Here is a 19690-nt window from a genome sequence, read left to right as displayed (position 1 = left end):
AAGTATGGACTCCAAGCCTGAAAGCTTCTGAGTATTAGAACTAAGCTCTTAATAGATTGGGAAAAAAAATTATTGTGATGCAACAAAGTACAGCTTTACCTAAAAACAAAACAAACAAACAAAAAAAGTAGGTTTATGGAAATTATTGAAGATGTGGGCCTCTTTGACTATTTTATTAGCTTGACAACACATCCAGAATTATTCACAGATAAGAAATCATGATGGCTTTTTGCTACAGATAAAGGTGACATCAAAAAAAGGGAAGTTTGGGAACAAAACAACAACAACAACAAAAAGTTTGGGAACAATAAACCAAATCTTTCACTTGTTAGATTTAATTTACAATTTACTGATTTCTTCATTTCCCTTAGTAATTTCTTTTAGGTTATAACTTATCAAAAGGGCCATCTACAGAGAACAATGTGCAATGAAGTTCTGGCAGCTGCTATGCAATCGATCTGAACATCAAATAAGGCAAAGTCAATGGAATGGAACATGTGTTTGTTCTCTTGTCTGTTTGTCTGGTCTGGGGCAATGCAGGGTGCTGTGGAAAGAAGACCTGGACAAATTAATTCACCTTCCTTTGCTAATTAGAGTGAGTGGATAACTGCAGAGTGTCTATTGCATTTTATGCTAGTAGATACAACTGAAGTTTGGAAAAGATTTACATGCATATCTCAAAAAAAAAAAAAGAAGCAGAAGACACAGGCAAACTGTTTTCAAGTTTACGGGCTAAAACCACAGAAATGTGTGGACTTAAATATGTCTTCATTATACTTTCTTACATAAGATGAAAAATTAGAGCTCATTTAGGTGGTAGATTAAAAATTAGACAGTAGATTAAATGCTGGGTTCTATTAGAAATATTTGCATTCCTGTTTTGAGCGCCTGCCTTCATTCGGCTGCAATCTCCTTCATGGCCAGGAGGGTGTGTTACTGCACAGCATTTACTGATTTGAAATAGAAGTGATAGGAACTCCTCTCTGTGCCTGATTGCTTGGATTGTTTTGTTTTATATTTCTAATGAATAAAGGTAGATTTTAATGGCAAAAGAAAGCAGAGTAAGGATTTACTATTTTGTTTATGCAAATAAACAGGCCTTAATTCATAAAGGACTTAAGCAAATGCCCTGTTTTCTTTTGCTAATGATTGGACAGTAATAAAGATTAGTGTTAACCAAGAATGTGGTGGTGCTTATGTCCTGTTGACCATCTTCGGCTTTGAAGCACTAGACTAGGAATAAATCCATATTGAGCTTTAGGATTTCAAAGAATAATATAGCTGACCAAGATGTTGGGAGACCCAAGATGGCAGAGTAAACACTATGCTTACGTCATTCCCTGAACACATTAAAATTACAACTAAATTATACAACAGTCAACTTGGAAAACCACCTGAAGTCTATCTGAACAGAAGTTTTATAACTAAGGATATAAAGGAAAATCCAGGTCGAGACTGATAGGAGGGTCAGAGATGCTGAATTGGCCTCAAACCTCCATGTGGTAGATGAGAATCAGGAGGGATATCTGAGCCATGGAGTTTCCCCCCAGAGGAGCAAGGGACCCCAGACCCACAACACGCTCGCCAGCCCAAGTAATTGTGCCAGGAAGAGGCGCCCCCACAGCATTTGGCTATGAAAAACAGTGGTAATTCCAAACACCTGACCATCCGGGTGGGACAGAACGCCGCGGGAAAGCCAGACATCCCCCCTTCAAGGGCCCACACAGATTCACTCGCTCACAGGCACTCACCCTGGGCTCCGGTGGAGGGATGGTGACTTGGGGGCGTTGGAGGCATACGGGGTGCAGACTGAGGTGTGTGGCCTCGAGGCGAGAGCTGGAAGACAGTCACCTTTTTCCCGTGTGGGGTTCTTCTCCCATGCAGCCGGCAGGCAGACGCCATCTTTCCTATGTTGAGCCCTCCCCCCACCGGCCAAATCTGAATCTGATTGGCCTGGTGAGCTCCACTGAAACCCCACCCCATCTAACTCCCCCAATGCTGGAGGCACTTTCTCTGTGAACAGCCAGACTTGGCCGCATTGCACTCTTTCTCACTGTAACCTTACATGGTATAAAGAGCTCTTTGGTGTCTCTTTTATGAGGGCACTAATTTCATTCCTGAAGCCTCCACCATCATGACCTACTCACTAAAGGCCCCACCTCCAAATACCATCGTACTGGCGATGAGGTTTCAACACATGAATTTCAGAAGGGGGGGGGATACAAATTCAATCTATAGTACTACAAAATCACACAAGACAGGTAATCTATTAAGCCCAGGTGTTGGGCTCTTTATAGGGATTTTTTTTCATGGTGAATGGGAAAACGTATCTCTCTTTTGTATGCTTATGAAACAATCCTGGTTACCTGGCCTTGAAAAAAGAGATCTTCTCTTAGTTTCCTCTATAACTAGCATTTTGAGAGTTTAGAGCCATATAACCAGGAATATTTCTTCCAGAGGCAGTCAGTACAGTGGAGAATTTGGGATTTGAGTTCTACAAGATAAAACTAGATAAAATTCTAGACATCACATTCAACCCCTTCATTGAAAAATTTAGGACTGCCCAAATTAAGAAAGTTGGTAGTTGAGACAGACTGACACCCATAACTTTTAGACTTTTTTAGACCTCAGTTACTGGGGGTGTGGAGACTAACTTTTTTTCCAAAGGGAGGAGTAAATCTTGTGTCTGAATTTGGAGGGGAAATCTGCCATTGCAATTTGGCGGTGGCCAGAGGCATCACTACCAGTTCTGCCCTCACAGTGTGTCATTGAGTGGTGCAATCGGAGAGAACCTGGGCTGTATTTTGTACTTTACTCTTGGGCAAATGAGGCATTTGACATGCAGGGGAATTATTGTTGGAAACTCTGCTCAATAGGAAGCCATTACCAAGTCTCCAATACCCAAGGAAAGCTTGTTAATTCAACTTCCCTTGAACGCTGATAACTTGTAATCATCATTTCATGGGTGACTTGGTCCTGCTGGGTCCCAGCTTGTGAGCTTCTTTCCGATCAAAGTTACCCTTATGGGCAAGCCGTGGTTAAATAGGCTCTTTAATCTCTGTCTCCATGAAGTTCTGTTATCCTGGCCCAAGAGATTGAATTGGCAGTCTCTAACTTCCTTACTGTTTTTTTCTTTTCCTCCTCACATAAGAATGTGATCTTTAAAACCTTTTATTTTGGAGTAATTATAGATTCACAGGTAGTTGCAAAGATCGTACAGAGAGAATTCCTGTGTACTTTTTATCCTCGATGATTAGAGTTTACAGAAATATAGTGTAATATCAAAACAAGGAAATTAACAATGGTGTCATATGTGTATACATCTAGGTCAATTTTTTTAATTTTAAAATTGTGGTGAAATACACATAACATAAAATTTAGCATTGTACCCAAATTTAGGTTTACAATTCAGTAGCAACAAGTACAGTGACATTGTTGTGTAACCTATCTCTAGACCTCTTTTTCTCTTACAAATCTGAAACTCTATACCCATTAAACACTAACTCCCATTTTCTGATCCCCAGCCCCTGCCAACCACCTTTGTACTTCTGTTTCTATGAATTGGACTATTTTAGGTACCTCATATAAGTAGAATCTTTTGTGACTGGTTTATTTAACTTAATGTTTTCAAGTCTCATCCCATAGTGTAACATATACCGGAATTGTTTTCCTTTTTAAGACTGAACAATATTCTATTATATGTATATGCCACATTTTGTTTATACATTTTCCTGTCAGTGGACAGAAGTGGTTATTTCCACTTTTGGTTATTGTGAATAACGCTGCTACGAACATGGGTATACAAATATCTCTTGGACACCCTGATTTCAATTATTTTGGGTATTTTTAGGGTCTGAATTGTATACACCCAAAAATTCATATGTTGAATTCCTTGCCCCCAGTATCTCAGAATGTGACTGTATCTGAAAGTAAGGCCTTTAAAAAAGTGATTAAGTTAACGTGAGCCCATTAGAGTGGGTCCTAATCCAATCTGACTTGTTTTCCTCAAAAAGAGAGGAAATTTGGACACACTGAAAGACATGGGTACATGTATGAACAGAGGGACAACCATGCAAAGAGGCAGAAAGAGGGTGACTGACTATCTGCAAGCCAAGGAGAGAGGCCTCAGAAGAAACCAAACTCACTGATGCCCTGATGTTGGACTTGTAGCTAAGAACTGTGAGAAAATAAATTTCTGTTGTTTAATGCCTGTCTGTGGTATTTTATTATGGCAGCCCCAGCAAACTTATACAGATATATACCCAGAAGTGGAATTGCTGAATCATGTTAGTAATTCAATCTTTAATCTTTTCATTCTAACATAATACTAGCTTTAGGTACTTTCACCAAAGTCAGCTAAACTGTGGAAAAACATCTTTTTCACTGAACAAAATTAAAAAGTTTAGAATATTCCATTAAATATCATTAACTATGTTTGGCAATATTGTGAGAAATTTAGAAAATGACTTTGAACTTTCAGGGCTGGTGCTATGAACCTGAACATTACTGACTGAAAAAGCCATGCTCAGACACTCCTGTATAATCCAGCCGGAATATATGCTGGGCCTAGTTAGGGAACTGCATATCCAGGTACCATTTAGGAGTAAATCTACAAAATCTAAAGGCTTCTACAGACCTATGTTGGTGACACGAGTGGTGATATTTGCAGGGACCACGAGAATCAATCTTGGTTCAACATCATTTGCCTAGAATTGTGGGGAGATTAATGAAGAGGCTTCCTTGGTCATTTTCTTTTACTCTGTATGTAAAGGAAGAATGATTTTGGAATCTTTGGAGAATTAACCTGTGGAGACCTCACAAAAATGATGGGTACATTTTGAAGAGCACCTATTAATTACATAAATATAAATGCACTTTATTTTACATGGGTGAAAAAAAGACAGAATAAATGAGGCATTTGACATGCAGGGGAATTATTGTTGGAAACTCTGCTCAATAGGAAGAGAGGATTTAGTAAGAGAGGATTTAAAATATAATTTTAAGGAAGATGAGAGCTTAAAAAAAATAACAACCAAAAAGTTTTGTGATAGTATATAGCAAGTTCAGAGAGAGACAATGGAGAATTAATTATTTGCAGGCAGAATCTTAGGGAAGAAAGGTTGAATGTGAAGTGGTTTGATTTTCCTTGAAAGATAGTCTTATTCTCATATTGCTCTTCCTATAGTTCTATCGATAATGACGTGTATTTGAAAGGTGGTTTAAACTACTGAGTTATTACTATTTGAGGAGTTTACTTTTGGTCAACTTTAAAAATGGTGGACAATTTAAGGAGTAATGAAGAAATGCTGAGTTCATCTTTTTTTTTTTTTTTTAGAGTTCTTATTGTGTGAATGACCTTGTTATGGACTCAAGAGCTTCCTAGAAGGAATTTTTTTGCAATTTTCACTTTTTTCCCCTCCTCTGAATTGAGGAAACCCACGCGACCCATTGTTTAAAGGCGAGAACAGCTCTGTTAGTTGAGCCTGTGTGAAAAAGAAGCAGGCTCACCTCAGGCAAGCAGCTGTTCACATTGCACAGCTGTCTGGCCAAGCCCAGCACTGTAGACTGACCTCCACAGTTCATCAGGTCTACCCACAGCCTTCAATATTCAGCCCTCGCCATCTGATGGCTTTCCCTCTGAGCAGATTCAAACTCAATTGTGTTCATCCCAGTGTGTCATCCAAATTTTGTACCCGGGAAGCTAAAACTAAACCAAGAAATCATTACCAACAAACCAGCAATAGTATAATGTCATTGGGGCTATGTGCACACGAAACATGTGTTCCTGGCATGATTTTATAATTGGGCAAGAGAACTGACTGATGGTAACCGTGATTATAGCATCACAAACTATGCAAATAAAAGTGTTATCTACTGTGTCTCTGTGCTATTTATTTTCAATTTGTTTTCCAGTTACTTTATTACATACAGCAAGGGGAGGGGCATTTCCTTGGCATCTCAAGTTCTTATCACTTTCTTTCTCTCTCCCTGTCTTTGCCTCCTTTCTTCTATCCCTCTAGGCTAAGAACTTCTAGTGTATACACAGAAAAGGACACTAGGAAGAAAGATTTCTTTGTGTGCTCCTGCCACCCATATAGATGTGTTCCCGTATAGGAGGTGACGAGATCTCACACCCCTGTGATTGGACAGTGTCAGGATGAAGCTGTGTACCACCCCATAAATGCACCACAGTGGACCAGGCCGTTGAAAGGTCCCATGGCCTATGCGTTCAACATAGTCAAGCAGAATTAAAATAGGCTGACTGTCAAGGTTCGTTTTTCAGAGAAAGAATTTTGGGACTCTCGTGACTCAAAGTTTGGTATAGTCCATTCTTTGAAACTGCCTTTCAAAACATTTCTTTCTCTATCTCTTTATAAGAAATTTAGGACTTGGAGGCCAAAGCTGATAAGTCATCTACTTGCAATGCATGTGAAGACTGAAAACAGAATATACTATCACAATTTTATTGGAATGGTGTTCACCATGACAGACAGAAAATATCTCTTTAAAATGCTTGAGTTTCCTGCAATCTTTACGAACTATAGCTTTACTCCCACAATCTAAACAAATGGAAAACTGAAGCCGGCTTTCTAAGTCTTTTAATATAAATAAGTTCAAAATTCAAGAAAAAGTCCTGTGTTGTAATATTTGATTTGAAAACAGCTTCTATATAGTTACTACACGAAAAAAGAGCTGGAAATGTAGTCAGAATAAGTACTCAATCTTCTTTATATCCTATTGAAGTCTCTTGCTGGAGATAAAAATATGTATTAATTTTGTGGAAATATCATTAGAACATACTATACACAAAACACAGATCTCTTTATGTAGTTTATTTAAAATTTATTGAGTGTCCTGCGCTCTTACAAATGTAACGTTCTTATATACAACATTCAATGGAGAGGCACAATTCTTATTTTGAGGTGGCACAGTTAGACAATATTTTTCAGTGAGTAACTTCTCTTTTATTGGAAGATTAACAACAAGCTATTTTTTTCCATAGAAAGTTGCTTGAAATTCTATCCCTAATATAAGATAAAATTAAATTTTTCAATCTCAAAAAGACCCTATCAAACCAACAGTGCATGACTACTGCCTTTATACCTTCGATTATAAGCAGAGTAATTTCACAGTGGAAGTTTTTCAAATAAAAAATTTAAAAATATATTATTTTCAGGGACCAGGATAATTTGCTGCTATACTTTGTTATGAAATCATCAGTCAGGTGATAAAGAGAGTGCATTGCCACAGAATTTCTTTGCAAGCTTCCACTAGCCAGGACCCCACCAGCTAATTTGACAACTCCTCTTAGAGACATAGAGGTCTAAGAGGGAGTTGAAGATGGGGCAGGGGAGAGAGATCCACGGTTTTGGAGAGTAGACTACTGGTTATCTGGGCTGGTTAGAATGTCTCCAGCAACACACTTTTGCGGTCTCGGGCTTAACACATCTTTTAGGTTTCAGAGTTCTGTCCTCCCTACCCTTCACCTCCAATATTACAGAACTGGCGTCAGGACAAGAAGCCACGCAGGTAGAGTGAGTCACAAGTCACTATGCTCCAGTCAGTTTTCTTGAACTAGACTTTCTAACCAACTACTGAAAATCACGGAGACAAACAAACAAAAGACTGAGGTGGAAGCAGGGACGAGGGAGTGGGCGTTAGGCCTGCACAGTCAGGGAGGTTCCCCAGCTGGCTCAAAATTCCCTGGGGGCCAAGGGCACTAGTTAAAAGGCAGATTCTTGGCCCACACAGGTACAAGGACTCGGAATCTTTGGAGGGAAGCTGAGGACTCTGCCTGTGAACAAACATCTAATACTATAGATGGGGTCCATCCACAGGCCAAGGAGCGTGATCCTCACCACACTTAGAGAATCTACTTTTCTTTCCCAGGTTCCATTTCTCTTTTATTCACTCTTGTTTTTTCTCTTTACTAGCATTTCATATCATTCACGCTGTGTTTGACAGTCTCTGGAAAGCTTTCTACTTTTGAGCAACAGGCTTTGTGGACGGAGGGCAGGATGCAAGGAATACGTTTTCAACCTGCACACCTGCCAATGCCAGCAAGTTCACCGGACTCTGGCACTTCCTTTCCATTTCTTTTTCAAAATTAGTTTTAGCAACTTTGTTTCCAGATAGGTAGTGAGGGCATTTGAAGAGCTAGGAAAGCAGCCATCTTGAGCACTGGAAGTTTTAAATGTTTGTGACAAAAATGTGCAGCTGGGGATGTAAATAATATGTAACTCAGTATAGACTACCTCCCTCAGCATCATCATTAAAATGACATCATTTCAAGAGCAGTCATTGTGGATCCCCACAGCTTTGTCAGAGATTCTTTCATCACAAACAAGAGAAAACAGCACTTCCCAGCAAGTTTGGTGTGACCATTATTTTGGACTCCCAAAAGATGGAAATGAACTCATTAACTTACCATTTCAAGATGAAAAAGAGTGTTACTGTTTTCTAAGTATTTTAAATTTTAAAATTTTACTGGGCTACCAGAACTAGAACTTGACGAGATTCTCTTTCTCTGGTAATGTGTTATTATTTGGTAGTGGATAGTGGGGTACTGGTAAGGCACATGCACACAGCCTTCTAGGAAAACCCCATATGCAATAAATTTTAAAAAATGCAGATTTTAAAAAGCGACAAAAGCAGATGAATGAGTGCCTCAGAGCGGAGGTTGGAGAGGCACAGGGGACAGGGATTATAAAGAGGCAAAGGAAACGTTTAGCAGTAATGGATATGCTCACCATTATGATCATGGTGACAGTTTCAGGAGTGTACACGTATGTCATACTACCACATTGTAAAGTTTATTGTATGCCAGTTATACCTCAGTGAAGCTTTTAAAAGAAGCTTGAAATGACTAAAAAACTTTCTAGCAACTACATTACTTCCTAAAGAAATAACTGGATGAGGATAACTAAGGGGAGTGGGGAGTTGGTACTTAAAAGAAGTAATAGTTTTTAATATTATTCTCTCTAACCGTATTAAATTGTTGATTACCTATTAATTAAAAGTAAAAAGAAACAGGCAGAACGCAAATAGGATTATACCATGTTTTCTGAAAACTCAATATTCCTCTCTCCTCAATTGCCTTAATTTTTATTTTGAGGGATGGCATGATAGAAAAAATTTTTTTCAGGAAATAAAAACATTCTTGTTTTATGATTTTTCCTACCAATCTGGAGATATTGAGGAAATTTATAATATGGAATTATGGTATAATTTGAATCCATGAACTTTTAATAGTGTTCCACAGGAGGCTAACTATAGTTGTTCTGATATTGATATATCGCCCTGCACTGCATAAATACTGCACATTTTATAAACACTCAAGGACACAGTGCAAAAGAATAACATGCATATCCTTGCCCCTCACTATGTTAGGATCAGAAGGAAGGAGAAAGAAAGTAAATCAAGTCAGCTAGTTGTTTGAAAAACGAAAGGATGCATGTGACTGTCAGGTAACTGCCAACTGTAAGCTGCAGTAATCATGGCTTAATTTGCTTAAGATGTTGGGCAGGTTCGCTCATCACAGCAATTTTTAAAGAATTCATTCTTTAGATTTCGTTTTGGAAGAATTAAAGCTAACCCTTTCTTAAACAATTTGCCATTTTCTCTAATAGCAAAGGCTGTAACAAAGTCTTAAAATGTATGTTCTTACAATATGTTCAGTCACAAATGTATGTTCTTACAATTATGTATTAAATTCAGGTTTAACAGAATGAATCATGCAATATACAGTTTAAATGTATCGATTTTACAAAAGAAATTAAAGCACAGAGGATCTAATCCTGGTTTGATAGGCAGTATTTCTAAATTATGGGAAGCTTTTCGAAATAAACAAAAACACTTTAATCTTAGCTCCAATGACATTGATTTCCATCTTTCCCCCAAAAGAACATTTCTAGAGCACAAAATAGATTCATAATTGTTTAATTAGATATAATTTTATATATCCTGAACATAATGGCTCCCGGAGAAACAAACTAATATTTTGTACACAAACATTTTATTTATTGTGCCACATTTATAATATACCAACTTGAGCCAAGTGGAAACATTGTTACATCCCCTGGTGTGTGAGGAGCTCTGCTCCCACTAACACTTTATTATCCAGGATGACAGAGAACAAGATTAGACAAGATGGATAATTAAAATCCACAAGGTAATAACAAAAATGTACATGAAATTATGATGATAAACTCTTCTCCAGCCACAGCGCTAACCAGAACTAAGCAAAAATTTTATCAATTTCTTTTTACTCCCACCCTCCCCTCCCCCCAGTGCTCCTTGGGGCAGGAACTAATGACTGTTGAGTGGAGTTGCTGAAGGGCGTGGGACCAGAATAACAAAGAGGTGCAAAAGATTTGGAAAAATCAACAACTTGGCATCGTTTGTATTGAAAACCCTTTGGTTTCTCTTACTCTGCAAATTCATTTGGTAGTTTTTATGTCACATATAATTGATATGCAATATTAAAAGATATCTCCAATGAAGTTTATTTTTAGAATTGCCTGGGAATTATGGGATATTTTAAAATAACCCATAAAAAATGACAATTAAAAAAACAGTAAAATAATAGCAAAATCTAAGAGTAAATTTGTACACTGGGTAGCAGCATACTGTCTATAGGTGCTGGTGTGTGCCATCGGTCTGTTCAGTCTAGCCACACCCACTGGACCATCATCACTATTACTGCTTTCTTTAATGAACAACTCAAAGAGATGAAGGAGCTTAGAAATAAATCATGGGGAGGGGTGAAGATAGATATATTAAGTCTCCTCTACCTTAGATTGTTTAAGGGAAAAACAATAAGTGGCCCTGAAACAAAAAGACATATTTATTCTATCCTTTTACTACTTAAACTAGTCTCAAAAGCCCCCAAATTTTGAGGACGAAAATTCCTTATAGAATTGTGAGTAAGTCTCACAATTCTATAACCACCATATCAATAAAAATAAAAAAGAAATAAAGGATAAGGCCATTACGTTATTAATATTTCATGGGGAGATTTGTGACTCAAGTATTATAGGAGTATTACCGGTATCTAAAATTTGACTGATCACTTGAATTGGAAGTCTAATTAGGATGTCTGCATCTCAAAAGACATTCTGAATCTGGGATTATTATAAAATGTGGTGATTTTAATTAATTTGACATTCTTCTCATTCTCATCTTAGAATCCTAATCAGAGTTTCAGGTTAGCTCTGACCAACACACACTAACCTGATTTATAGCTTGAACTTATCATCTAGTTACGGTCCTTTCTACTAGTTTTTTTTTTTTTTTTCTCAATTACAACTGCAACAGTAGTTGCTTCCCTGATGGGTCCTGGGTCCTCTTCCAGCTGCCTGACTGATATCACGTCTGTTGGTAACTGATGCCCCCCCTTCCTACTTCTCTACGTACAGTACCTTTACTTTGCATAATTCTTTTCTTATCTTTAGGTGAAACATTTTTGAGACTGCTCAGGGAAGGGCTAGGAAGTACAAACCAGAACCACTTTAGGTGATATTTAAAGATTTGCCAATTGTAGGAGAATAGACTTCTATGAGGAAGTCAATAATATTTTAAATTCTAATTAAAACCATAGGCATGTATCTCGGGATGCAGATAAAAAGGACGTCAAGATGAATGAGCAGAAAAAGAATGGATAACAAGGGAAAATTTTTACTACTGAGGGACACGCCACGTATAGATTTAAAATTGGAATTAAAGGCATTGGGAAACCTAGGGAGGGTGTTGCTTCAATGGAACACTTAGATCTGGTGATGGGTTAAGGAGTTCACTTGAGAATGAAATTTCATTCTACACCAGTGCACACTGTACACATAACATAGGGACTCAGCTAAAAGGAGGGATAAGTTTTGGAATAACTAAAATATTGCTCCACCTAGTGGAAACTTCAGAGTTTTCCCTTATGCTCTCAGCAGTTTTAATTTGATAGTGGGTTAGCCATTCATTATTAGGGATGCTTTGCTGAGGAGAAATAACACTAAAACCAATACCTCATAACAAAATGTAAAATGTCAGTCAGTAACCCTGTTATCAGAGTTGAAAATACCACTTAAAGTCTGATGGTAAAAATCTAGAATCAAAAACTTAATTAAGAATAAAATATATGTACTTCTATAATTCTTTAGGAAAATCTCTAGAGAGATATTTTTTTAACATACAGACATTTATATCGCCATCTATGTGCAGCAACTGAGGAATAGTGATGCAAGTTTCCTACCAACGCCTCCGTGTATTGGAGGCAAAAACAAATTCTGAAATATGTAAAACACGTTTGTACCTACCCCCACCTTTTGTTGAAATGGATAAATTCCTTAGCTTAAGTTTTATATCTCTGCCAATAGCAAAGTAAATGCTTAATATGCGATTATGTATTATACAGAATCACGTGACGAAAATATAAAATATGATTTTGCATAGAAATCATTTAAACAATGCAAATAAACTACTAGCATTCTTGCTTCTCTTCCCAGTGGGATTCCATTCATGCCAATGGGTTGGCATTGGATAGAAATGTGGGTTACACAAGATTGCAGTCGGGATGCAAAAGACAGCTTGGGGAATGTAATCAATAATGTTGTAAAGATTTTGTAGGGTATCCGATGGACACTTGTCTTATTCTACACCACTTCAGGGATGATGTAGAAGCCTGACCACAGCACTGTATACCTGAAGCTGAAACTGAATAATAATGAATGTCAGCTACAATTTAATATATATATATAGTCACAGGAGGTGGAGTACAGCATGGGGAATAGAGTCAGTGGAACTGTAACAGCTATATACGATGTCAGAGGGATAGTAGATTGGGGGGGTTATCACTTTGTGATGGATGTAAATGTCTAACTATTACATTGTTTTATACATCTGAAACTAATAATGAAAAAAAGAAAAAAAGAAATGCGGGTTACGTTGTGCTTTAGTCAAAAGTAGTTATGTTTATAGTACTCCTAAGCCCACCCAGAAATCTTGTATATTTTTGTTATTTCCTACCAAGGTTTTAACACTGATGCCAAGTGTTCAAATCAAATACAGATGTTACCAAATAATAGGGCACACTGTGAGGTTAGTGGAAGAGGGATGTTTTATTGTCAGGATGATGCAGGACAGGAACTTGACTAGAGAAATCTACCTAGCACGCTGTTTCCTTCTTGCCCTTCAGATATACAATACAGTAACCAGTATATCAAAGTAAAGCAAGTGTGATTTACTTTTTGAATCCATTTGTTAGACTCGTAATTGTTCTGATCTCAGAAAGTGAACCATGCCATGATTCAAAAATCTGTCCTCCACATAAACCTATGAGCACACGTTAAAAAAATGATTTATTTTACATCTTTGCATTTCTTAAGGCATGAACAATGGCGTACGGATGGAACAGGTTCTGAGAAGCAAGTCTTTACTGACAAGGCCAGCACGAGTACACCACATCAAACAGACACACTTGAAGTCTGAGCAGACCAACTGCTGTGGCCCAGAAGCTCCTACGATGAAGGGATGGTGCTTCCAGAAAAAGGACCAAACACGTGACTTAGGTCATGTTTCTTTAAACTCTCTGGATCAGCTTTAAGCACCAGTTACAGTTTGTTTTTCTTTACAAACTCATCAGACTTTGGATTTTATATTCTGCTCCTTTAATTCTGCTTTTCGAGGAGGGTGTGGATTTTTTTTTTTTTTTTTTTTTTTTAAGGAATATGGTTGCAGCAAAACAGAAAGGATCCAAAAGTGGTTAGGGGCCTTGTCTAATGCACTTCTGAAAGTCCATTATAAAGATGAATAGAAAAGCAAATGGTCGGTGTTCAGTCGACCCAGAAACCACGCAGAGCTCTAAGAAACATAATTGTGCATAGTTATTTATTCATCCAGAGCGTGATATGCTGTCTAGCTCTACATTCCCGGGTTACCAGAGAACAGGGCTGTCTACTTTACTAAACCCAGGGTCCTTGCGCAGCTCCCAGTAGGTGTCGTTAGAAACCCAGGCTTCTCTTTGATTGGCATCAATCACTTTTCTGTGAAAATATAAAAATCAACATTAGGTACCAATCACATCAAGGTGACCTGATCATTGAACTCGCTCTTGTAGATAAGACATGTGCAAATACGCAGTACTTTGTAAGCCAGTTAGTGTCCTATCTGCTTATTGGCGACTAGTTGTGACCAGAAATGAACTCATTTTTGTTGTTAAACATTTGAAATGGAAGTGGGTAGGGTCATGGGGAGAGAGGCTGAGGGCAGGAATATATCATCTCCAGGCGCGGCTAGAAAGCGAAGGGCCCCAACAAAGAGTGTACAAATACTGTAACTAAGAGCTTCAGGCCTCAGACCTGCAAGAAGAGCCTCTGCTTCACTCGTGGGGAAAATAGGTAAGTTCAGGAGCTCCAGGAGCTTCTGCAGGACCCACGTCCACAGAGTGCACTTTCGACGTCTAAAGGGCAAGGCTGCATTCCTCCCCAGGGCAAGATACCAGGTCATTTTTAGCTGATCTGTCCTCTCTCTGGAAGGCAACAGATGCATCTGGAAACTGAAGTTTAAGTGTGTGATGTACACATAATCTTGCAAATAATCCTGTAATAATCACCCACGATCACACCACAGAAGGACCAAATCCGAATGGACACTAGCTCTGTATGCCCGGAATAAAATTAAATACGAATGAAGCCAGGAAGACGTTGTAGGAAGTGGGGTCCCATCCTGTCTCTGAGTGAGGGAGTGGGAACAAGTTCCCACCATTCCAAAGGGTGGAGCTGAAGGACAAAGAGTGTTCTGGGCAAGACCCTCACTCCTTTCTGCTGCCCAGGAAGAGAAAAGAGCTGTCAAGGAAAATTCATTTTCATGGTTACAAACTTTTCACGAGCACAACATCTGATTTAACATTTTCATGGCCAAAACCAGTTACCAAAATCAGTTTACTATTTCCACCTTTACGTCCCCTGGACACAAAATTTTTCCCCATTTTCTTTTCACCTGGAGTTTCTCATTGCCTGTGACAACCAGGGAACGAACTGACTTACTTAAAAAATTTTGGTATGTGTTCAAGGTTGTTTTCTTCCATGTATCGTCTTCGAGATCTCTGGAGTTCCTCTACTCTTTGTTTCTCTGTGGCTGCAGCTTCTACATTTCCTTCTTCCAAGAATCTAAATAGAAAGCCGTTAATCTTTTAGTACATCATCCTCTTTACTGATTAAAAAAATCTCATTTGCATAAAATTACATTCTGGTTGCTGTGAACACAACAGTGAACAGTAACACTCTAATTGATGTCCTCCCCCCTGCTCCAAGCCACACTGTCTCTGCCTGCCACAAATTAACATACTTTCTGCGCATGTGAACTGAATGACTGTGTACAGCAGTATTTTGGTAGGAGTGAAAGGTGAGTGAGTGGTTTGGCCTTGAAGACCCTTCTGTGCTGTCTGGGGTTCTACAACTTGAGAGTTTCAGGATGACTGAAGAGCATGAAGTCCCCATTTGGGTCCTTTTTCCATATTATCAAAAAGTACTTGCTAAAGGCCACAGAATAGAGGACAGTAACTGGCTGTTCTCCATCTATTAATACTTTTGGAACTGAGAGGGAAGGAGTTCTCCTGTTCTATTGGAGAGAGTAAATGGATGAAAAAGAAAAGGTAACAGTTGGGGAAAATTGTAAAAAGCCATAGAAAAGAAATGAATAGTAAATGAAATTCAGAAAGAGAATATCAAAATAGAATTGAGAAAGAAAAAGCAGACCCAATGGTGATTTACAAATATTAAAATTTCAAAATGAGAGCAAAGAACAGGGACACAATGTGATACAAACTGTGCAGGAAGTTTGTTGATAAGTTTGAATGTTAAACAGTGAGAATGCATGTCTGGGGGAGGGATATCAGAATTGAACAGGAGAACATTCTATAAAGGGAACATTTTGGCAGAAGACAGAGAAAGCTACAAATACACTGGAAACAGAAAATGATCTTGGATGGAATTTGTATGGCATATAAAGTTTTTGGAAAAAGTAAAATTAATTCTGTAGGAATGGATAACACGAGTACAGAATTACAGAGGAATAAAAATAAGAATCACAAGGAACTAGAGGTACTGCACGAGTGCATCTTACACCCTGTGGGATCCAAACCACGCTGGGGAAACTCCAGACTTTGACTCAAAGCATTTCTAGGTGCCCCTGTAATTTATTCTCTTATTCTTCAGTTTAAAAGATACTCCACGCTACAGAATAACAGAAGTAAAAAAGTATAAACACGGGGTGACGAATGATTCCATATTCAATGGAAAGAGAATTCATGAATTTGCAGACCTTTGGCAAATTTAGGGATGAGGGGAGAAACTTTTTGCTATAAAACATCTGAGTTAATTTCTGTGGGGAAGTGTTTATTGAACTAATCTTCTGTTATGATTGTCCCATGGTGGTGAAAATAAGTCTTGATGACGTGCGTAGTGACAGGCAATGATCTAGAGTCCATTTTAAATACCACTGTCATGCTCACCTCTGATCTGGCCGGAATCGGGCGTCTGTCGGTGGGAGAAGATCTTTTAGTACAGGATCTAACTCATTGAGCTCAATAGCAAATCTCGTGAAGCCATAGTAGAGCTCATAGTTCGTTGGCATGGAACCTGGAATGAGGCCAATGAACCATTGTGAGAGGCAAAAAGGTTTAAGGAACTTGTAGGAAGTGACTTAACTCAGGAGTTTAACTAATATCCAGACTATTAGCAAATTTGTAGTCATAAACATAAGGTGATGATTTTTTTCAAGTGAACTAAATTCGTTATATTTTGTTAGATGGGAAACTTTATTTTTCATCTCATTATTGAAGAAAACATAACTGATAGATTCCTATATTTAATAAAATCCAGGCTTTAAAGTAAAACTTTGCACATATAGTAGTCTTCACTGGCTAAACTATGCCATCATTTTTCTCCCAAACACTCAGTTGGGTAATTAAATGCTAGAGTGATCAGCTATTAACATTAAAATTTCACCAGAAACACAATTTACTTGTTCTTAAAAAAGAAAAAGATGCAGATCTAAATTAATACTTATTGGCACTTTTAAACTAAAGTCAAAGGCAGAGTCTATGTATGCTTTGCTCACTGATGTATTCCTAGCTGCTAGAGCAACTGCATAGTCAGTACCCAATAAACAACTGCTGAATGAATGAACTAACCATTCTATTAGCAGGAAATTTAAATATGCACTGAGAAAGCAACAACTAATTTTAAAGTTATGGCTTAATTGACAAAAGTACAATGAAAATAAATGTCATGTGGAGACCCATTCCATTTATACTTGATATTTAATTATATGCTAGTGTATTACCAAAGCTTTCTTGATGAGTTTTATTAAATGTAAACATATTGCAGCTTTTTGCTGCTCACTGAATGTGTGGATTACAGATGTTTACAGGCTTTCTTTTATTTTATTAAAACAGAATAAGTAACAGGAGTAAGGATTTGAGTTTGCGTATTTCAATTATCTAAACTCTTTAAAAATTTACCTACCTAGCTTTCAAAATGCAAGCATTACATTTACAGTGATTTTACATGAAGCCCAATCTGTGACCACCTGTCAAATTTTATAAATCCTTATTATCAAATACTGGGACTTACATAATTTATATGTGAAGAATAATTACAGTTGCCTTAGCGTGTAGATTTTTCATCTCATTATTGAAGAAAACATAAGAGGAACTGCATGAGATGATGTGACATTCCCTTCCTTCTGTCACTTATGGTGTCCTCCTGAGGCAGGACATTCAGGCGGGTCTCACCTGGTCTCCAGACGCACTTTGCCGAAGGGGCCACTCCGCAGTAGAGCCCCTCATGCCACTTCCCAAACAGCCGGTGCACCACCTTCCCCTCCTGGTCCATCACAACCCCCTGGACTTCATTCACGTTAGAATTCCAATAATTCACCTAGAAAAAGCAAACCCCAATTAAAACAGCCAATCTCTTTAATAACGCCAATCTCTATAATTTCCACATGGAAAATTTTTCTTAACCTCAAGGTTCCTCCTTCACACCATTTCCAGAAATCGATCTCAAAATGAGTCCTATGGAAAGGTGGCTTTTTAGGGGTTAGCTGGCTTCCCTTTTAAGAAGGGGATGAGTTCTACTCCATGCCATAGCATGGTAGTATGACGCAGAAAAGGCTGTTTCTATCGCAACTGAATATTAATTTATAGGTTAGTAACTTCTTCCTTAGGCCCTCCTGTCTTGAATTTCTCTTTTGCTCATGGATTTCAATGATTTTCAATTGGCAGTGCTGTAGAAATAGTTTGTAAAAAATTTTTCATAGGATCTGTAAATGACTAAATTGTATCATGAGGACCCTGCTCCCTGCTCTGGTCCTCTTCCAGCCATGCTCCTCCCCAAGGGGTAAGAAGTCTGTGGGAATACACCCACCGGGATCCCAGGGCCCCTGTTCTAGATCAGGCCTCAGTATGCGGGACCCTAGAATTCCTGGTCCACATGGCTCTAAGCCTACTGCATAGCCTGCACAGGCCTCTTCTTTGGCTTCATCCACCCAAGGGAAGACCACCCACCAGTGTGTGAACGTTTAGGCCTGAGGAGTGGCCAAGTGTGGCAGTTTGAGGCGGTGGGGACAGAGCTTGGATGTGTGGGCTGGATTGCCTACATATGTGTGTGAGGCTGCTTGCAAAGCAGTACAGAGCTGGAGGTGGGAAGACTGTGGGGAAGGCTGTGGGTCAGGACTGGCTCTCCTCTACTGCCAGGTTTCCAGCTCAAGTCCTGCAGTGTCTGACCTAGCCTTGCAGGCTTTGTTATGAAAGGTGTATCTGTCAAGGTGAAAACATAGAATACATTTTATTTGACAGTTTGTAGGCTTACTTTACATATTTCCAATATTTACACATATGGTATAGGGACTTCCATTTGTACCCTTGCCCTGAGCTCTGCATATATTAGGGGCAGGCCTAAATCAAAGGTTCTCACACCCTACAAAACTAAATGTACACATTTACCGTCACCACCCAGTCAGAGTAAATAAGGATCCTAGTTCTTCAGTTCTGAGTCACCTACTGAGTTTATAAGAAAAAAGGAAAAAAAGAAAAACAACTCCAGTGAAAATAAAGCTGTTCAATTAAAACAAACATAATCTTACAATATGACTTAAAAGGATCTAACTAAGAGAAAATTTTAAGTTTTGAGAGTCTCCAATATACTACCTGTTTCTGCCACATTAGAATGAGATCAGGAGTAGAAGAGGTAAAGAGGGTGGATGGAGTTTCTGTACCATGGCGGACTCTGCAGCACTCCTAAATAAACATGGCAGTCATCCTGTGTGTTCCACTTCAGAGCAGAGAGACTAGGGAAAATGGTGCTCTGGAGGCACTTCTATCCCAGACACCTTTTCTTGTTAATAAAGGTAATGCTTTTTATTGAACTTATTTGGATTGTAATGATGGCAGATTTGGATAAGCATATAGTGACTGGAACTATCATCTATAACCATTCTTAGAAAAAGACAACTGCATTTTAATTAGTTCCCTAAAACAGATCACTTGAACATGTTGTAATCAAGCAAAAAAGAAATAGGAATAGAATAGAAACCAGAAGACAGGCTGTAGACCAGAAGTGTTTTGTGGGAATTTCACTTAATGATTGGTCGCTTAAAAATAAAATTCTTTAAAAAGATTTTTTTTCTGTTGTAAGATGGT

General features: G+C 38.4%; 1 protein-coding gene across 25 annotated transcripts in view; it reads right to left on the bottom strand.

The window, feature by feature from the left end:
• Positions 1-13858: 13858 nt before the first annotated feature.
• OSBPL6 (oxysterol binding protein like 6) overlaps positions 13859-19690 on the bottom strand; it is a 180164-nt gene continuing 174332 nt past the window's right edge. For all 25 annotated transcript variants that reach the window (XM_019739302.2, XM_019739300.2, XM_019739303.2 and 22 more), the window contains 4 exons: positions 17783-17927; positions 16499-16625; positions 15033-15155; positions 13859-14030 (listed from right to left, as the gene is read on the bottom strand). In XM_019739302.2, coding sequence (XP_019594861.1) covers positions 13922-14030; positions 15033-15155; positions 16499-16625; positions 17783-17927 — 504 coding nt within the window. In that variant the 3' untranslated portion in view covers positions 13859-13921. The remainder of the gene's footprint in view (positions 14031-15032; positions 15156-16498; positions 16626-17782; positions 17928-19690) is intronic.

This window comes from Rhinolophus sinicus, linkage group LG01 (genome assembly GCF_036562045.2).
Source record: "Rhinolophus sinicus isolate RSC01 linkage group LG01, ASM3656204v1, whole genome shotgun sequence".
NCBI lineage: Eukaryota > Metazoa > Chordata > Mammalia > Chiroptera > Rhinolophidae > Rhinolophus > Rhinolophus sinicus.
This window is presented reverse-complemented; position numbering and strand designations above follow the sequence as displayed.